The sequence below is a fragment of the Hyla sarda genome, chromosome 3 (assembly GCF_029499605.1).
Source record: "Hyla sarda isolate aHylSar1 chromosome 3, aHylSar1.hap1, whole genome shotgun sequence".
NCBI lineage: Eukaryota > Metazoa > Chordata > Amphibia > Anura > Hylidae > Hyla > Hyla sarda.
Window position 1 is genome coordinate 112,102,427 of NC_079191.1, and position 20,908 is coordinate 112,123,334.

At 44.5% G+C, this 20,908-nt stretch overlaps 2 protein-coding genes across 4 annotated transcripts in view; one reads left to right on the forward strand and one right to left on the reverse strand.

Moving 5' to 3' along the window:
* The window catches only part of LOC130361626 (glutathione hydrolase-like YwrD proenzyme), a 115,806-nt gene extending 98,083 nt beyond the window's left edge, over positions 1-17,723 (reverse strand). Inside the window, exons 1-2 of one of the 3 annotated variants that reach the window (XM_056564859.1) lie at positions 17,700-17,723; positions 3,341-3,466 (exon numbers count right to left, since the gene is read on the reverse strand). In XM_056564859.1, coding sequence (XP_056420834.1) covers positions 3,341-3,440 — 100 coding nt within the window. In that variant the 5' untranslated portion in view covers positions 3,441-3,466; positions 17,700-17,723. Of the gene's footprint in view, positions 1-3,340; positions 3,467-15,562; positions 15,743-16,759; positions 16,877-17,699 lie in introns of those variants that run through there. The other 2 variants (XM_056564858.1, XM_056564857.1) reach the window with 2 other exon arrangements.
* The window catches only part of LOC130361627 (transmembrane 4 L6 family member 4-like), a 33,350-nt gene continuing 28,310 nt past the window's right edge, over positions 15,869-20,908 (forward strand). Inside the window, exon 1 of the mRNA XM_056564860.1 lies at positions 15,869-16,385. Within this exon, the coding sequence (XP_056420835.1) occupies positions 16,113-16,385 (273 nt within the window). The 5' untranslated portion in view covers positions 15,869-16,112. The remainder of the gene's footprint in view (positions 16,386-20,908) is intronic.

Consider the following 20,908-nt stretch of genomic DNA (forward strand, 5'->3'; position numbering starts at 1 on the left):
CTAAGATGGCCATAGACTTGAGATTGCTGTTGTCAGAAAGCATGTGTAAACAGGCACACTCACAATGGTTATTCTTGTCTATGGTAAGTTTTTGACCTAGATAGATATAGATAGATATATATATATATATATATATATATATATATATATATATATATATACACATATATATATATATATATATATATATATATATATATATATGCAAATCATAAAATGTTGCAGTATCTTGTAATACCCTTTTTATTGGACTAACAGCATTTTGTAGAGAAGCTTTCGGGATTCCTCCCTTTATCAAGTCCAAAGCAAATTTAAACTCACAAGTAGAAGACACAGGTTACATCTCACAAATATGCAGGGGTTAAGACAATAGATGTGGAGAATTCACACTAAGATGGGCCATAAATTGTCCTGTTATGGGAACATAGACTACATAGATAAGAATGAAAAAAAGAAGGAGGGAGGGGGGTGCAGGGGAGAGACTGATAATTAGCAGGACATAGTGAGATGTAAAAGAGAACACAGTGCAGATTATAAGAGAATGCAGTACAGCACATGTTATAAGAAACTTTGATAATGAGATAAGAAGCTCAAATCCACATTAAGTCCCCTGTTTTTCGAGTCAAAAACAGTATCATTTTGGCTTCAAATGTCTTTCTCTTTTGTGTGTTTTTGAAGTTCCCTCTCAGTATCTTGACTGTAAGGTCATATATGGAGTGGCCTGATTGGGTAAAATGGTGTCCAACTGGGGTGCAGTAGTCATTTTCTTTATGGCGGTTGATGGAAAGTCTGTGTAGATTCATCCTTTCGTTGAGTTTCCGTCTGGTTTCACCAATGTAGCATCCCATGTCCAAGCACTAAACTGGATGACATCAAACTATACTCAGACTTGGAAGTATTCTTTAGGAGACTGCAACTAAAAGAGTACTTCCATAAGAAAGAGGACAGTACTACAACAACCCTGGATTACAATATCAAGAAAAATTATTCTGATTTTACTCCATCACCAGGACGCAACAGCAAACTGGACAGCTACATTGCAAGTTTCAGATTAAGAACAGCATCCCTGGTCAAAAAACACCAATATAAAACCAAGTACAATCTCTCAAAACTAGAAACAGACGCCATCAAAAACTTAAAGAATAATCAAACCATAACAATCAAACCAGCAGACAAGGGAGGAGCAGTGGTGATAATGAACACTGAGGATTACATAAAAGAGGGAAACAGACAATTGTCAGACACTACATACTACAAGAAACTGACAGAAGACCCCACCAAAGAATACACTCTGGAATTGAGGAAATTGATTGAATCCTTCCCAAAAGAGTCACAGAAAGGATTAGAGACACTCATACCCACAAATCCCATAACAGGGACATTCTACATGCTTCCAAAAATCCACAAAACTGGGAACCCAGGCAGACCAATAATAACCGGTATGGACACATTAATAGAACAGATCTCTGGCTTAGTAGAAAACCTATTAAAGCCCTTTGTCATGCTTCATACAGGACACCACTGACTTCCTTAACAAACTCAATCAGATTACAAACTTGCCTGCCAACTCCATATTAGTAACTATGGATGTAGAATCCCTATAAAGCAACATCCCACACAGAGATGGGATTGATGCCTGCTCCCTGTTCCTCTCATCCCAAACCCACAACCGGAAATACAGCCCTGGAGTCATCACTAAACTAATAGAATTCATCCTAACATACAGCTACTTCAGCTTCAACAGTGACATATATCTACAAATGATGGGCACTGCAATGGGGACCAAGATGGCACCACAATATGCCAACCTATTCATGGCTGACCTTGAACAACGATTTCTAGACACACAACTTCACAAACCCTACAGATACTATTGTTGCATTGATGATATTTTCATCATTTGGACAGAAGGAAAAGAAAAACTCAGAAAGTTTCATGATGCCTTTAACACATTCAATCCATCTATCAAACTCCAAATGGACTTCTCTACAGAAAGTGTGAACTTCCTGGACACTACTGTCACAATAAACAGGAACACAATACAAACGTCTGTATACAGAAAACCCACAGTCCGATCCAGCTATCTACATAAATCCAGTTTCCATCCATCACACACAAAGAAAGGCATCACATACAGCCAAGCTACCAGGTACCATCGCATCTGCTCCAACCCTGATGACAGAGACCTGCACCTACAAACACTGAGAAATTCAAACAAAAATGATACAAACCTAGGACAATCAATAGGAAAATACACTCCGCCCTTCAAACACCATGGGAACACCTGCTACAATACAGAGAGATACAACCATCACCATGCACACCACTGGTAGCCACATACAATCCGGCCCTTGAAGAAATACGAAAAATGATCAAGGACCTACAGCTGATATTGGCGGAAGATGAGATGCTAAAAGAAATCGTCCCTGAACCTCCCATCTTAGCCTTCAGACAACCACACAATTTAAAACAAAAGCTAGTCAGCCAAAAATTACCTACAGAAAGAACAGACACAGAGAATGGGACCAAACCCTGCAACAAACCACGCTGCAAACTCTGCCAACATATCTGCACCAAGATGGAAGCCACCCACAACAAGACATATAACATTAGGGGACTATACTGCACATCCCCAAATGTGGTCTACATGATACAATGCACCAAGTGTGACATGGGATGCTACATTGGTGATACCAGCCAGAAACTCAACGAAAGGATGAATCTACACAGACATTCCATCCGCCATAAAGAAAATGACTACTGCACCCCAGTTGGACACCATTTTACCCAATCAGGCCACTCCATACATGACCTTACAATCAAGATACTGAGAGGGAACTTCAAAAACACACAAGAGAGAAAGATATTTGAAGCCAAAATGATACGTTTTTTTGACTCGAAAAACAGGGGACTTAATGAGATAAGAAGCTCAAATCCACATTATCAAAGTTTCTTATAACATGTGCTGTACTGCATTCTCTTATAATCTGCACTGTGTTCTCTTTTACATCTCACTATGTCCTGCTAATTACCAGTCTCTCCCCTGCTCCCCCCTCCCTCCCCCTTTTTCTCATTCTTATCTATTTAGTCTATGTTCCATAACAGGACAATTTATGGCCCATCTTAGTGTGAATTCTCCACATCTATTGTCTTAACTCCTGCATATTTGTGAGATGTAACCTGTGTCTTCTACTGGTGAGCTTAGATTTGCTTTGAACTTGATAAAGGGAAGAATCCCGAAAAAAAAAAATCATATATATATATATATATATATATATATATTTATTTATTATTATTTTTTTTTTAATAGCCAAAAGAAATACAATGATGAAGGGAATACCTAAGCCAATTTGTGTAGCAAGTGGTTGATTGGTCGCTACACATCCTCCAGTACAGACAATAGGTGATCTTCTGGAAATGAATTCCAACAAGCTGGTCATCGCTGGTTATCTTGTCACGCTACAATCTGAAAGGGAAAATACAATATGCCATTAAAAAGGCACCAAAATACATAAAACACCTCGCCATTACACACATAACATGCAGGTACCTGAATTTGTCAATGATCAGCTCCTTCCCAGTACAATGAAAATCTAGCAATGCTAAATAGAGAGAAAACGCGCTGGGTTACCTGCCTTTCACTAAGCCTGGGAGAACCAAGGGTGTATCTGATCTTATATAGCCTGGTGACAAATCAGCTTTATTAAATATTTTTACTTGGATCCACTTTAAGAAAATCTTTGTATTATTTATGGTAGATCAATCAGATGTTTGAGGGTCAAAAAGTGATGCCCAGAAAATCAATGTGACATTTTTGTTGTGACAAGATCCTTTAAAAAACTGTAGAAAATGCTGACTTATTTCACTTTATAATGTATAAATGTGAAAGTGTAAAGGAATGGCACAGCTACCAATAGGCGAACACTGGAAGACTAATACAGCTATAAGCATATGTTCACACGGAGGTTCCACAGCAGCAGAGTCCCATTGATTTTAAAGGGGTATTCCATGAAAAAAAAATTAGTTTTCAAATCAAATGGCTCCAAAAAGTTAAAGGAAATAGGTCACCTGTGCCACCTGCAGTAACCTGTCGGTACCGTCAGATAGCCCAGGAGACACTTATCACAACGGTACTCACCTTGTCCCGTTCCGTGGCGGGGATCTTCGGTAATCTCCTCCGTTATCTCCGCTCCGGGCACCCGGCTTGGGGCATGCGCGGAGCTTAGTGACATCACTGCTGCTGTTCTCTCAAATCGGGACCCAGCAAGGAGCAGCAGCGGTGACGTCACTAAGCTCCACCAATGCCCCAAGCCGCTGCTGCTCTCTGCTGGGTCTCGCAGTAGCAGTGACGTCAGTAAGCTCCGCCCGTGCCCCAAGCCGGGTGTCCAGAACAGAGTTAACCGAGGAGATTACCGGAGATCCCTGCCACGGAACGGGACAAGGTAAGTACCGTTGTCATCAGTGTCACCTGCACCGACAGATTAGTGCAGGTGACACTGGTGAAAGATTTCCTTTAAACATATTTTTAAATAACTTCTATTAAAAAAATCTTAATCCTACCAGTACATTTCAGCTGCTGAAGTTGAGTTGTTATTTTCTGTCTGACAACAGTGCTCTCTGCTGACACTTCTGTCTGTCTCAGGAACTGTACAGAGTAGGAGCAAATCCCCATAGCAAACATCTTCTGCTCTGGACAGTTCCTGAGACAGACAGAGGTGTCAGCAGAGAGCACTGTTGTCAGACAGAAAAGAACAACTCAACTTCAGCAGCTGATAAGTACTGGTAGGATTAAGATTTTTTAAATAGAAGTAATTTACAAATCTGTTTAACTTTCTGGAGCCAGTTGATATATATTTTTCATGGAATACTCCTTTAACCCCTTAAGGACACAAAGCGTAGCTATACTCCCTGCGGCTGCTCCCCTTCTATAATGCGGGGTCACGGCGTGACCCCGCATCATAGCAGGTCGGGCCCGGCCTCTAACAATGGCCGGGACCCATGGCTAATAATGGGCGTCATCGATCGGGGTGACGAGCGCTATTAACCCTGTAGACTTAGATCGAGGCGTTACAAAAATGCACTCCCGATCAGCTAGGTCACATGAGAAGGGTCCCTTACCTACCTCCTCAGCATCCAATCACCGAATGACTGCTCCGTGCCTGAAATCCAGGCAGGAGAAGTCAAGCGGTGATAACACTGATCAATGCTATGTTATGGCATAGCATTGATCAGTGTGAGAGATCAGTGTAATGCATGTTATAGTCCCTATTTGGGCTATAACATTGCAAAACAAAAAGTGAAAAAAAAGTTAATAAAGATGATTTAACCCCAATAATAGTTTGAATCACCAACAATATACCGTATTTATTGTTTTTTTAGCCTAAAGTCTATGTGCGTGTTATACGCCGATACACCCCCAGGAAAGGCAGGGGGAGAGAGGCCGTCGCTGCCCGCTTCTCTCCCCCTGCCTTTCCTGGGGTCTAGAGCCCTGCTGCCGGCCCTTCTCTCCCCCTGGCTATCGGCGCCGCTGCCCGTTTTGTCCCCCTGACTATCGGTGCCGGCGCCCCATTGCCGGCGCAGATAGCCATGGGGAGAGAAGCGGCGCCGACAGCCAGGGGGAGAGAAGGGGCAGCGGCACCCCGCTGCCCCGTTGCCTCCCCCCATCCCCGGTGGCATAATTACCTGTTGCCTGGGTCGGGTCCGCGCTGCTGCAGGCCTCTGGCGTGCGTCCCCTTCGTTGTTGCTATGCGCTGCACGGCGCGGCGCATGACGTCAGGGGACGCACGCCGGAGGCCTGCAGCAGCGCGGACCCGACCCCGGCAACAGGTAATTATGCCACCGGGGATGGGGGGAGGCAACGGGGCAGCGGCGCCGGCAATGGGTGCCGCTGTCCCTTCTCTCCCCCCCTGGCTGTCGGCGCCGCTTCTCTCCCCCTGGCTATCGGCACCGGCAATGGGGCGCCGGCACTGATAGTCAGGGGGACAGAACGGGCAGCGACGCCGATAGCCAGGGGGAGAGAAGGGCCGGCAGCAGGGCTTTAGACCCCAGGAAAGGCAGGGGGAGAGAAGCGGGCAGCGACGGCCTCTCTCCCCCTGCCTTTCCTGGGGGTGTATCGGGGTATACACGCGGACACACGCACCCTCATTTTACCATGGATATTTGGGTAAAAAAACTTTTTTTACCCAAATATCCTTGGTAAAATGAGGGTGCGTGTTATAGGCCGGTGCGTGGTATACCCCGATAAATACGGTATTTCTATAGTTCGGACATTTACTTACGTGGCAATACCACATTTAAAAGAAAAAAAAAGTGGTATTGCCACGTAAATAAATGTCAGAACTATAAAAATATATCATTAATTAAACCGCACGGTCAATGGCGTACGTGCAAAAAAGCTCCAAAGTCCAAAATAGCGTATTTATGGTCACTTTTTATACCATAAAAAAAAAAGGAATAAAAAGTGATCAAAAGGTCTGATCAAAACAAAAATGGCACCGATAAAAAAATTCAGATCATGGCGCAAAAAATTTAGCCCTCATACTGCCCCTATGTGGAAAAATTGAAAAGTTATAGGGGTCAGAAAATGACAATTTTAAACATATTAATTTTCGTGCATGTAGTTATGATTTTTCCAGAAGTACGACAAAATCAAACCTATATAAGTAGGGTATCATGTATGGACCTACAGAATACATATCAGGTGTCATGAAAAGTGCACTGCGTAGAACCTGAAGCTTTTTTTTCCAATTTTGCCCCACAAATATTTTTTTTTCTGGGCTCGCTGTAAATTGTGTGGTGAAATCATTGATGTCATTGCAAAGTACAATTGGTGGCACAAAAATAAGCACTCATATGAGTCTGTAGGTGCAAAATTGAAAGCGTTCTGATTTCTTGAACGTGATGAGGAAAAAACGAAAGTGCAAAAACAGAAAAACCTTAAATGGGTCACTCTCATTAAAAAAAAAAAATTTGCTATTTCACTCCTTATGGTAAATAAAAAAATATTTTTGTTTTATTTGTGCTTAAAAAAGCTCAAGAGCACATTTTCCCACATCTTATACACAGACTTTGGACCGAAGCCCAAACACAGGAAGTGTAGCCTGGAGTGCTGAGGGGGGTGTCCAAGCAACAGCATATGGCAGTTAAGTGTGAGAGAAGCTATGATTGGATGAGGCTGGACACACCCCCCTCAGCACTTCAAGATGCACTTCCTGTGTTTGGGCTTCAGCCCAAAGTCTGTGTATAAGATGGGGGAAAATGTGCTCTTGAGCTTTTTTAAGCACAAATAAAAAACATTTTTAAACAAAGTATATTAGAAATATTTTTTATTTACCATAAGGAGTGCAATAGAAAAAATTAGTTTTAATGAGAGTGATCCTTTAAGGGTTTAATAGGATTCTGCTGCACTGCGCACATAACAGAATTTCCACGTCAGCGGCATCTTGGGTGGAAATTCTAATTTAGGTGTTCACAGAAAGAATAGACATGTCTGCGGACTCTGCTCAGAAAGCATTGCCGTCTATGAGACAACACATTCCCGAGCCATGTTATGCCGACGTTCTGCATTCAGGGGAATGTCCGCACGGAGATTCTCTGTGCAGAAATTGTCCCGTGTGAACATAGCCTTACTGTGCAAAGCATCTAATTAGCCATGAGGCCAAAATCTGAACATGAACGGAGATCAAATGGAAACTCTACGGACTTTATTCAAAGTCAATAGGACCTGTCGGGAGCCGTTGATGTCCAGGGTCCCACACTGCATCCAGCTCCTTTATCAGCTTCTATAACATGTTCCCGAAGTAATCTCTGTAACACTGATGTGAACACAGCCTTACTAATCACTTATGTAAAGGGTAGTAGCATATTCTATAAAGGAATCCTAATCAGAAAAAAAACATACATTGCAAGGCTGTGTTCTCACTATTGATTTTTAAAGGGGTACTCCACAGCTCAGTGTTTGGAACAAACTGTTTGGAACGCTGGAGCCGGGAGCTCGTGGCTTCATAACGCCGCCCCCTCATGACATCACGCCCCACCCCCTCCCATAGACTTGCATTGAGGGGGCGGGTGTGACGTCATGAGGGGGCAGGGCTAAGATGTCACAAGCTCCCGGCACCAGCTCCAGCTTTGGAACAGTTTGTTCAAAATGCTGAGCAGCGGAGTACCCCTTTAAGGCTTACACTAGTGTTTTCCAACCAGGGTGCTTCCAGCTGTTACAAAACTACAACAACCAGCAACTTTGGCTATCCAGGCATGCTGGGAGTTGTAGTTTTGCAATAGCTGGAGGCACATTGGTTAGAAAACACTGACTTACACTAAGGATCTGTGTAGGACAGGAGTGACTGTTAGGCTAGGTTCAGACTACGGAATCTCCGGGCAGAAAATTTCCGCCCGGAGATTCTGAGTTCCGCCTGCGCCGACTGAATAAGTCGGCGCTAGGACCGCGCGGAGACTGCAGTCTCCTATAGACTGCAATGTGTTCAGTGAGGAATTCCGCCTGAAGAAAGAGCACCGCCTTTCTTCAGGCGGAAATTTCTAAGCGGATTTACTAAGCGGATTTTCCACTTCACAAATTCCGAAGTGTGAATTTGTGAACGGAAAACCATTCACTACACTAGACATTTTAGCAAGCGGAATTTCTGACGGAAATTTTACGACTGAATTTCTGTCAGAAATTCCGTAGTCTGAACCTAGCCTTAGGGGATAGTTCTATACGAGAGAAGTAGGAAATAATCCTAAATGTATTTTAATAGCAGAGATAACAATGAGATGTTTGGAAGTTGATATTCCAGAGTATATGGGCAGCAAACAGTAAAGTCTAGTTGAATGTGGTGGGAATGGAAATACAAGGAATATACAGTACAGACCAAAAGTTTGGAAACACCTTCTCATTCAGAGTTTTCTTTATTTTCATTAATATGACAATTGTAGATTCACACTGAAGGCATCAAAACTATGAATTATCACATGTGGAATTACAGACATAACAAAAAAGTGTGAAAATATGTCATATTCTAGGTTCTAGCCACCTTTTGCTCTGCTTACTGCTTTGTACACTCTTGGCATTCTCTTGATGAGCTTCAGGAGGTAGTCACCTGAAATGGTCTTCCAACAGTCTTGAAGGAGTTCCCAGAGATGCTTAGCACTTATAATCAAAGCAAAAGGTGGCTACTTTGAAGAACCTAGAATATGACATATTTCCAGCTGTTTCACACTTTTTTTGTTATGTCTATAATTCCATATGTGATAATTCATAGTTTTGATGCCTTCAGTGTGAATCTACAATTGTCATATTAATGAAAATAAAGAAAACTCTGAATGAGAAGGTGTGTCCAAACTTTTGATCTGTACTGTATATACGTTTTTAAGTGATCAATGCTGTCATTAACTATGCACTTAACCCCTTAACGACCACGGATGTAAATGTACGTCCTGGTTTGGCGGGACTTCCTGCATCAGGACGTTCTTTTTAGTCCTGTGTATGACCACGAGCATCTTAGCGGTGCTCGCGTCATACACGGCAGATTCCGGCTGCTAGTAGCAGCTGGGGACCCGTCCGTAATGGCCGACATCCTTGATCGCACGGATGTCCGCCATTAACCCCTCCAGGCCTCGTTGTGTAATTAGCAGACACTTTCCCATTCACTTGCTTTTAAAATAATCAACATAAATATGTTTAAAATGTTACAGTATATATAAAAAAAACAGCCACTAGGTGGCTCTGTTCCCTGCCACAGTTAATACAGTGAGTTTGGTCTCCTCCAGGCCTGGCAAGAGAATAAACTCAGGAAGTGGCAAGAGAATAAACTGAGGATGATTGACAGCTGCACAGAAAGTGAAAGCTCCACAGATTCTCACAGAAAGCTGCACAGACTGAAAGCTGCAGGAGAGCCTCACTGATTGCAACACAGACTGAAACATGCACAGAGCCTGAGGTCTTCTACTTATCACAGCACTACAACCATGTGAGGGCGGAAGTGGTCCCCCAGCAGACTTCAGTGATGTCATGCATGCTGGGAAATGCCCACTTTCTCCTGCTGGGAAATTGCACTATGTGAGCAAGAAGAAAAGTAAGATACACAGCTTTTTTTTTAAAGCTCTGAATTTTTTTTTAAGGGGTGTTAGGAGTAGTTAGGGACCATAGCCTAAGTTAGTTTAGAACAGTTTATTTGGTGACAGGTACTTTTTAAAATAATCTGCCAGAGCAAGCTCCGGCAAATAGCCCCTACTAATGCCAGCGGCACAATGTCACACACAGTGCCCTCATAAATGATCAAACCAAAGCCCCTTTAAGGCTGCTTTCACACTATAAAAATTCATAAGTTACAAACGTCCATCAGAAAACCCATGTTAAACGGACGTTAAACAATCCCATTCAAGTCTATGGGATTTTTTTATTAGCCTTTATGTCATCCGTTTGCACCCAGTTTATAATATCCGTTATTACTTCTGAGCATGCTCAGAAGAGGTCAGATCAGCAGACTCCTGCAGTACTACTACTACTCCCATCATGGAACAGACTTGTTTTCATGATGGGAGTAGTAATTCCCCGGCTGTGGGAGTCTGCAGACAGCTGGGGAGGCTACATTAGTGTTTGTACTACTACCCCCATCATGGAACAGAGTCTGTCCCATGATGGGGGTTGTAGTACAGGGGCTGAGGGATTGATCGCACCGGGTTTCACTTCTGAGACCCGATGCAATCAGAAGTTATTAAGCAGGGGAACGGATGGCATGCTCCGCAACCCTGCGATGTATCGTGTGTTTTAACTTTCATTTTTAAATTCCCTGCGGGGAGCCCAAAATGGCCGGTGCTGAGGAGCCATTCAGGGCTCTCATCGGGAGATTTAAAAATGAACATTGGGAGTAGCAGGGGGCCATATGTATATTAAAAGCGCTGTGGGGGGCAAGATATATAGCGCTGCAGGGGAGGGGGGGCAGACATCTGCTGGCACTATGCGCTGCAAATAGAAATACTTCTCATTCATAGCGCTGCAGGGGTATATGTATATAGAAGACCTGGGGGGTGCAGACATATAGCGTTATCTTCCCCCCACAGCGCTTCTTTATACATATGCCGGCGCTGCGCTATGAATTAAAAGTATTTCTATCAGCAGCATCGGGCCGGCGGCGGCTGCTAGAATGCTTTTCATTCATAACGCAGCGGTAACATAAGTATATAGATGGGGAAGATTTATCAAAAACTGTGCAGAGGAAAAGTTCCCAGTTGAAGATAGAAACCAATCAGATCACTTCTTTCATTATTAACAAGGCCTCTGCAAAATTAAAGAAGCAATCCGATTGGTTGCAACTGGGTAACTTTTCCTCTGCACAGGTTTTGATAAATCTCCCCCAATGTATTCACATCCTATTATAACATAGGTCTTAGTGATGTCATCATCATTTCCTGTTACCTTGACCAATTCTCAATTCCCGAACCACGGAGTATCCTCCCGGACCCATCAGTGCAAGTCTTCTACATACCCTCAGCAACACATTCATATGATTATGCCGACCAATACTACGCTCCCAGCCGATTACGTCATTGCTCTACTCCCGTTCCGTCATCATAGCGCGCTGCTGCTGCACACTGCTTGCTCACATGCATCAAGTCACGGCCGCTCTGTGGACTTCTCCCGATCTCATCTGCACAGCGGAATGTCCATGCAGAATATTCAGGCGGAAATCCACACAGATATTCCGCTGTGTGAACATACCCTTACTCATTCATGTGGTAATAACTGTGACACCTTATTGAATGAATGAGTGATTCTAAGAACATTTATTCATGACACATATATGGAAATTATCAAAAACCTGAGCTCAATACACATAAGTCTGCCTACATTCAAATTGAATTCAATGGGATTTCACCAGGAATACTGAAAATTTTAAAGATATATTCAATGTTTTTGCACAATACGGAAAGTAGAATTTCTGCTGTGGAAATTCAGCTGTGTGAATGGGACAGTGGAATCCCCCTTGAACACAATGGAGGAGATTTATCCAAACATGTATAGAAGATTGGTGCAGTTGCCCATAGCAACCAATCAGATCGCTTCTTTCTTTTAAAAAAAAAAGGCCTTTGAAAAATGAAAGAAGCAATCTGATTGGTTACCATAGGCAACCGCTCCACTCTTCCTCTACACAGGTTTTGAGAAATCTCCCTCAATATGAAGTAAATTTTTGCTGAATTTCCTAGCAGAATTTTTCCACGAGATTCTGCCATGGGAACATAGCATTTGACCCTTAAAGGGGTTGTGCGCTGCCCTGCCTTTCGGAGCTCCGGACACGGATGCCCGCACACAGCGTTCGGAATAATGAACTTCCGGACGCTGCGAGCGGAGCTCCGAAAGGCAGGGCAGCGCACCACCCCTTTAACGACCATGGACGTGTATACTCGACCATGTGCCGTTAAGCAGGTATGCATGGGCTCCCGACTCGAGCCCGCACCATACCGGCCGGCCTCCAGCTGATTCTTGTAGCTGAGGGCCAGCGTTGATAGCTGACATGCAGCGATCGCCGTGGCCGACTATTAACCCTTTAGATCGCCGCTGTCAAAGCTGACAGCGGCGTCTAAAGGTACCTTTAACTGCTCCCTGGTGGTCAGTGGGGTGGATTGCCAACCCTCCCCCTACCTCACTCCCCCCCCCCCCCCCGCGTGATCGCGGGAGGCAATCCACTTCTGAGGTAGCCAGAGGGTTTACTTCTCCTTCCTTGCTGGTCCCCGCTCTCGCACTGATAAAGCCTTGCAGGACCAGGCTTTATCATCAAGCACAGAGCACACAGATCAATGTAGTTCTATGGAACCACATTGATCTGTATGAGGAATCAAAGGATTCCTCCTAAAAGTCTTCTAAGTGGGCTAAAAGTGTAAAAAAAAAAAGTTTAAAAACACACACATTAACCCCTTCCTTATTAAAAGTTCAAATCATCCCCCTTTTCCCAAATTCCATATAAAAATATATAAACATAATAAAAATAAACGTATGTGGTATCGCCACGTGCATAAATGTCCGAACTATAAAAATATAAGGTTAATTAAACTGCACGGTCAATAGCGTACATGTAAAAAAAAAAATCCAAAGTCCAAAATTGCATAGTTTTGGTCACTTTGCATACCCTAAAAAAATGTATAAAAAGTGATGAAAAACAATCATAGTACCTATAAAAACTTCAGATTGTGGCGCAAAAAATGAGGCCTCATCCTACCGCGTAAACCGAAAATAATAAAGTTATATTTGTGGTGAAATGATTGATGTCATTACAAAGTACAATTGGTGGCGCAAAAAATAAGCCCCCATATGAGTCTGTAGGTGCAAAATTGAAAGTGTTATGATTTTTAGAAGGTGATGAGGAAAAAATTACAGTGCAAAAACTGAAAAACCCTTGGTCCTTAAGGGGTTAAACAGAATCCACTCTAAAATGGATTGCCATCTATGGTTTTGCTTGTTTTTCCATCGTACTGGTGAAGTATCTAAATAAAACTGCAGTCAGTTGAGACCCATATGTGGCTACACATCAGCTGCCATTTGGTACAGCTTTTTGCTCCCTTATGAAGTGGCCCCTTTTATTCCCCGTCGAGGAAATACTGTAACGTTGTGGCTATAAGCGCGCTCTGAGCTGGTCTTGTGGAGCCATCAAAAAGTCTTACGCAAGTCACTTCTGATCATGTGATCACAGCTGTCACTGTATGGTAAATAATAATAGTGGCTGTATACACTTACGGGGGGCAGCGAATAATAACACATAGGGGGGCAGTGTATAACATTGGGGGGTGGTAAAGCTAAATGCATGACATGTACAGAGGTGAGTATGTGACAAGTCATTTATATGTGGCAAAGCTAAGTGTGTGAAAAGCCTTGTACATGTAGTAGAGCTGAGTGCGTTACCACTTATGTACATGTACAAAGATGAGTGTGTTACAGATCATGTAAATGTAGCAGAGCTGAGTATGTGACAGGTCATGTACATGTAGCAGAGCTAAGTGTGTGACAGGTCATGCAGATTTAGCAGAGCTGAGGTCATGACCGCTTATGTACATGTACAGAGAGGAGTGTGTTATAGGTCATATACATGTAGCAGAGCTGGGTGCATGACGGATCATGTACATGTACAGAACTGGGTATATGGCAGGTCACATGCATGTAGCAGAGCTGAGCGTGTGATGGGTCATGTACATGTACAGAACTGGGTATATGGCAGGTCACATACATGTAGCAGAGCTGAGCGTGTGATGGCTCATGTACATGTACAGAACTGGGTATATGGCAGGTCACATACATGTAGCAGAGCTGAGCGTGTGATGGCTCATGTACATGTACAGAACTGGGTATATGGCAGGTCACATGCATGTAGCAGAGCTGAGCGTGTGATGGCTCATCTACATGTACAGAACTGGGTATATGGCAGGTCACATACATGTAGCAGAGCTGAGCGTGTGATGGGTCATGTACATGTACAGAACTGGGTATATGGCAGGTCACATACATGTAGCAGAGCTGAGCGTGTGATGGCTCATGTACAGAACTGGGTATATGGCAGGTCACATGCATGTAGCAGAGCTGAGCGTGTGATGGCTCATGTACATGTACAGAACTGGGTATATGGCAGGTCACATACATGTAGCAGAGCTGAGCGTGTGATGGGTCATGTACATGTACAGAACTGGGTATATGGCAGGTCACATACATGTAGCAGAGCTGAGCGTGTGATGGGTCATGTACATGTACAGAACTGGGTATATGGCAGGTCACATACATGTAGCATAGCTGAGCGTGTGATGGCTCATGTACATGTACAGAACTGGGTATATGGCAGGTCACATACATGTAGCATAGCTGAGCGTGTGATGGCTCATGTACATGTACAGAACTGGGTATATGGCAGGTCACATGCATGTAGCAGAGCTGAGCGTGTGATGGGTCATGTACATGTAAAGAACTGGGTATATGGCAGGTCACATGCATGTAGCAGTGCTGAGCGTGTGATGGCTCATGTACATGTAGCAGAGCTAAGAGTGTGCTTAGTTGTTTTTTTAGGTTCTTGTAAAAACTGTTCTGTGTTTGACGTTCTGGCCATGTGACCTCAGCACACATACGCCTCCTGCAGAATGACTCCTTTCTAATGTCCCTGGTCACATGATTCCCACTCCCCCCACCCACTGATCACATGGTGATGTTACTACTCCCGGCAGATCCTGGAGGAGCGATGTTAGGAGTGAGGAGTCTGGGGGCTTCAGGGGTTCCTCCTGCTGACACGTGACCCTAAATACTGAAAGGCCACAGCCTTCTGCTACAATGTACATGGCCTGTCGCGCACTGAGCTCTGCTACATGAACATGACCCATCACACACTTAGCTCTGTACATAAATGATCCCTCATGCACTCAGCTTTGTTACATATACATCAGCAATCATCACACGCTGCTATATGTACATGACCGGTCACACACTCAGCCCTGCTACATGAACATCATCTATCAGGCACTTAGTTCTGTACATGCTCATGACCGGCCACACACTCAGCTCTGCTACATGTACTGTGGAGTCGGGGCTACTTACCGGAGTGGTGTTGTGTACAGGTCACATGTGCTGTATAGTGAACTTTGATTCTTCAGAGGCTGCAGCTGCTGGAGACAGGAAGTTCTTCTAGATCCCTTATAAATAACATGTGATCAGTGGATCCAGAGGAGTCTGCTGTGTGGGGGAGAGCACTCAGGGCTATGTAGTCTCCATACATCTGATACACACAACGGAGGAAATGTATCAAAACCTCTGCAGAGGAAAAGTTAACCAGTTACAACCAATCAGATTGCTTCCTTGCATTTTTGTAAAAGGCCTCTAAAAAAAATTAAAGAAACGATCTGATTGGTTGCTATGGGCAACTGTACAACTTTTCCTTTGCACAGGTTTTGATAAATCTCCCCCATTGTATACTAGTATAGTGACCCCTCCACATACGATGGCCTCTCAGAGGCCATCGCATATTGAAGGCAGCATCAACATACGATGCTTTTTTATGTCGGGGCCATCGCATAAACGGCTAGCCGGCAGCGCAGACTGCTTCAGCTGTCGCTGGATAGCTGTTCACGGTGCCCCGTGAGCTCCAGTGATGGTCACACACCTGTCCTCGGGGCTCTGGCGCGTCCTCTTCGGGATCCTCTGCATCGTCGGCGCTCTCCATCGACGTCATCACGTCGCTGCGCACGCCGTCCCGTCATCCAATAGGAGCGGCGTGCGTAGCGACGTGATGGTGGTGACGGAGAGCGCGGTTGCGGGGGAAGCAGAGGCCTTGCCGGAGTGTCGGGGACACCTCGTGGACGTGGCAACAGAGATGGACGGTGACATCCCGGGCAGCGGTGACGGTCCGGAGCAGTGGGGACAGGTGAGTACAACTTTCTCTAACAGTGGTCTGCAACCTGCGGACCTCCAGATGTTGCAAAACTACAACACCCAGCATGCCCGGACAGCCAACGGCTGTCCGGGCATGCTGGGTGTTGTAGTTTTGCAACATCTGGAGGTCCGCAGGTTGTAGACCACTGTCCTATACTTTACATTGCACGGATCCATCAACATACGATGGTTTCAACAAACGATGGTCCGTTTGGAACGGATTACCATCGTATGTTGAGGGACCACTGTACATGGTGCAGGAAAACTTTACAATACTTTACTTTGAGGGGAAAATACTCTCTAGAATGATTCACTAGAGATTTCATACAGAAATTCACACAAAAAATCTGCAGTAGATTACAATACCAGCAAGGTAAGGGCATGTTCACATGGGAAATAGGGGCAGGTTGTTACTATAGAAACCATGCTGATATTTGCAGCAAAAAACATGTGGTGGTAGATTTTGAAATCCTGCTCCTATTGAGGGTAATTTATCAAAACCTGTGTAGAGGAAAAGTGGTGCAGTTGCCCATGGAAACCAATCAGATGGCTTCTTTCACTTTTAAAGAGGCCTGTGAAAAATGAAAGATGAAATCTGATTGGTTGCTATGGGCAACTACACCAGTCTTCCTCTGCACAAGTTTTGATAAATATCCCCCATTATCTTTTGGTTCTGCACGGAAGCTCCTATTGAACTCACTGGGAACTTCAGGGCTGCAGCTAGCAGAGAGTGGTGCGGTGCTGTACATGGGTGTGGATTATGCCAATGTATGCAGGCCCAAAATGTGGTTCTTAAAATCTTATTTATACATAGATCACTTTTTCTGACACAAATAGGCCTGAGGTGTGGGTTTTAACCCCTTTCCGGCTCATGACATACATTAACGTGGTGGATCAGATGAGGGAATATAAACCTCCAGCCTTTGCAAAACTACAACTCCCAGCATGCACTTACTGTCCGCACCGTACATGCCGGTAGTTTTTCCACAGCTGGAGGCACACTGGTGGGGAAACCCTAAGTTAGGTAACAGACTTACTCAGTGTTTCTCCACCAGTGTGTCTTCAGCTGTTGCAAAACTACAACTCCCAGCATGCACAGTCTTTGCATGCTGGGAGTTGTAGTTTCGCAAAGACTTGAGGGGAACAGTTCGAAGACTACTGTGTTGTGGTCTCCAAACTGTGCCCCTACAGATGTTTCAAATCTACAACTCGCAGCATGCCCAGAGAGTCAAGGCATGCGTGAAGTTGTAGTTCTTCAACTTCTGGAGGACCAGATGTTGATGAGCAGGGCATGCTGGTCACTCACCAGCACTGCCCGCACCTCCATCGTCGCAGGCATCTTGAGATAAGTGGTGGCGCACATGTGCCCCCTTTCTGCTTGGACTAGCGGAGTGGGGATGCGGGACTTCAAATCCCCCTGCCCCCAGCTGCGATTCGTCGGTTGGTCCCAACCAACCAATCGCAGATGTAGATGAAGGAGCGGCTCACTCCTACACTTCACAGTGATTGGTGCTGTCTCAGACAGCACCGATCACTGCATTTTTCTGGATCACCGCAGACCCAATTGGCCTGGAAAAGCTCTGATACACCGGTCAGAATCAGAGCGATTACCGTTATGAGGGGGCCTGTGCACGGCGGTGACCGGAAAGCCGGAGGGCGTACATCGTTAAACAATAAAACACATTTTATAGAAAAAAAGATTTGTTTTTGAATAGACTTTTTTAGGAAATAAACTTTGTCACGGTGTGGGGAGATGTATCAAACTTTATCAAAATTTGTCAGTTGCCCAAAGCAACAAAATGGTCACACTTCAATTTTACAGGGGTTGTTTAAAACTTTTTAAAACATTTATTTGATTGGTTGCTATAGGCAACTTCTCCACTGTTCCAGTTCTATAAGACTTAATAAATCCCCCTCCCCGCCCGTGTATCTTTATTTGGTTTCACTAGAGGACATGAAGCTGTGATTTAAAAAAATGCTTTGGAATGTTCAGTGGATTAAAGGAGTACTCCGGCGCGTACATTTTTCCTTTTATCCCGTCCAGGCTGCAAAATAAAAGAAAACACACTTTCTCTTACCTGCCAACGAGCCCCAGGAGCTCCGGTACAGGTGTTCAGTCCCCGGGCTGTATTCTTCTTACTTCCTGTTAGCCCGGCACGTCACACAGAGCTTCAGCCTATCACCGGCCGCAGCGATGTCCCGCCTCGGCCGGTGACAGGCTGAAGCTCCGTGTGACGTGCCGGGCTAACAGGAAGTAAGAAGAATCAGCCCGGGGACCAAACACCTGTACCGGAGCTTCGGGGGTTCATTGGCAGGTAAGAGAAAGTGTGTTTTCTTTTATTTTGCAGCCCGGATGGGATAAAAGGAAAAAAGTGCGAGCCAGAGTACTCTTTTAAGGCTATGTTCACGCGACGGAATGGCGATGCAGAATTTCGCACAGACATTCCACTGCAGAACAGTCCCATTGATTTTAAAGGGATTCTGCTGCACTGTGCACATTTCCGCAGCAGATGTTTCTGCCTCAGAAATCCCGATTTCGGCGTCCGCAGAAATTTTGCGGATTCCGATCGGAGATGCGTATTTCTGAGCGGCCCTAGTTCCCGCCGGATTCTCCACATTTTCAGCTGTGTGATCCCAGCCTAAGGGCTCGTCCACACGAGCAGATTTCTTTTCAAACTCACAGTAGGGTCTGCCGTAGATTTAAAAAAATCTGCTGCAGGTAGTGCTTGGAGACCCTGCCCTTTTCAAACTCTGCTCGAGTGAACGAGCTCTTAGGATGGCAGAATTTCTGCACAGAATTCTGCATGAAAAATCTGCGTGAATTTATAGCCAATTCAATTCAATGGACTTCCCGCAGCAGAAATTATGCTTTGTGAATGGGATTACCATCAAGAAAACTGACTATCCATGCTACGGAACTTGGTGTACGGAAGCCCATGACATGTGGACTTGGAGCCTGCAGTACATTCTTTACCTATGTTTCTTTTTGATGTCTTTACTGTTTTGTAAAAAATTTGAAAAATTGTTGCATAGATATGACGATGTAATATTGTTGAAGGGATAGCAGAATCCCATTAAACTGTATTGGCTTTAAATTCATGCAGAATTTTTGTGCAGAATTCCGTGCAACAGCCCAGTATCAGATAGGGCAGAAGAGTTTACAGCTATGTTCACACCACGGCATTGCAGTATTCCAATGCAGAATTTGGCACAGAGATTCTACTGCAGCAGAGTCCAGTTGAATTCAGAGGAATTCTGCTGTGCTGTGCACATGGCGGAGTTTATGTGCCAGATGTTTCCAGCACAGAAATTCAGAATTCCATGTCCGCAGAAAAAAATGAACCTGTTCATGCTTTCTGCAGACTTCGCACAGCCGTCTATGAGACAGCGCATTCCTGTGTGGTCCTAGCATTATGCTTGTGCCCGCAGTCTCAGGAATGTCCGAAGTATGAACAAAGCCTAAGGATTTACAGTATTTTTATGTACTGCAAATGTTTGTGTGTGATTTTATCAAATTCTATTTACATAGAACCACTTATCCCCTCTCCACAGGATAAATGATAAGTGACTGGTCACAGGGGGTCCGACAGCTGGGACCCCACAATCTCTTGCCCAGTGCACGGATTCATCCACCGCACGGACAGTGGTCAACACTAGGGATGGGCGAATCAAATCTGACAAATCCAAATTCGTTATGAATTTCAGGAAAAATTCAGTTCGCAACAAATGCGAATATTGCGGCGATTCTATCGCGTGAATCACTTAATTAAACTCCATTTAGTGTGGCCCAGGCTCCAGGGCATCTAAAATGGCGGATCCACATGTGAGGACATGGGGCAAGAAATCCTGGGAAGGCGGGAGCAAGGGTAGGTGGGATGACCCTGAATCACATGGAGGATGCAGCCTATCAGCAGCCGGTCACCCCTGTAATGTCACAGCCCTTTATAATCGCTAGCCATATTGCGGCCAGTCACTTCAGCCTTACACTGCAGAGAGATAGATAGAAACAGACAGTGCTGTGTGTTGCACAGAAAAGATTTTTCCAGCAGCGATTCACCTCCTAGTCAAGTCAGCGTTCTGCTGCACTGAGAGAGGGACAGAGAGCAGAGTGTTTTTCACTGAAAACATTCTTAATGCAGCAATTTACCTCCCAGTCACTGTCTACAGCATTCTATTAGAGAGATCAGTGTGTTGCACAGAAGAACAGCAGCGATTCAGCTCAAGCACAAATCCTGCCTAGAAGCACTGATAGGGAAGGGAGTGAGATTGAGAGAGTGCAATTTTGGGTGTAGTACACATCTACTGTGGCCAGCAGCACTGGTGTGTACTGCTGGTGTTGTGCACAAATATTTTTTTAAGCGTACTGTAGCGCATTTTTCTGCCCTCATAAGTGCATATCACATATGTACATCTCAGTGGTGTACTATTTTGTTCCTGTTAAAGTCTCAAGGGTCTAGATTCTGTGAAAGTCCAGGAAAAAGTACTCACCGGCTGGTATTATACACAAATACTTTT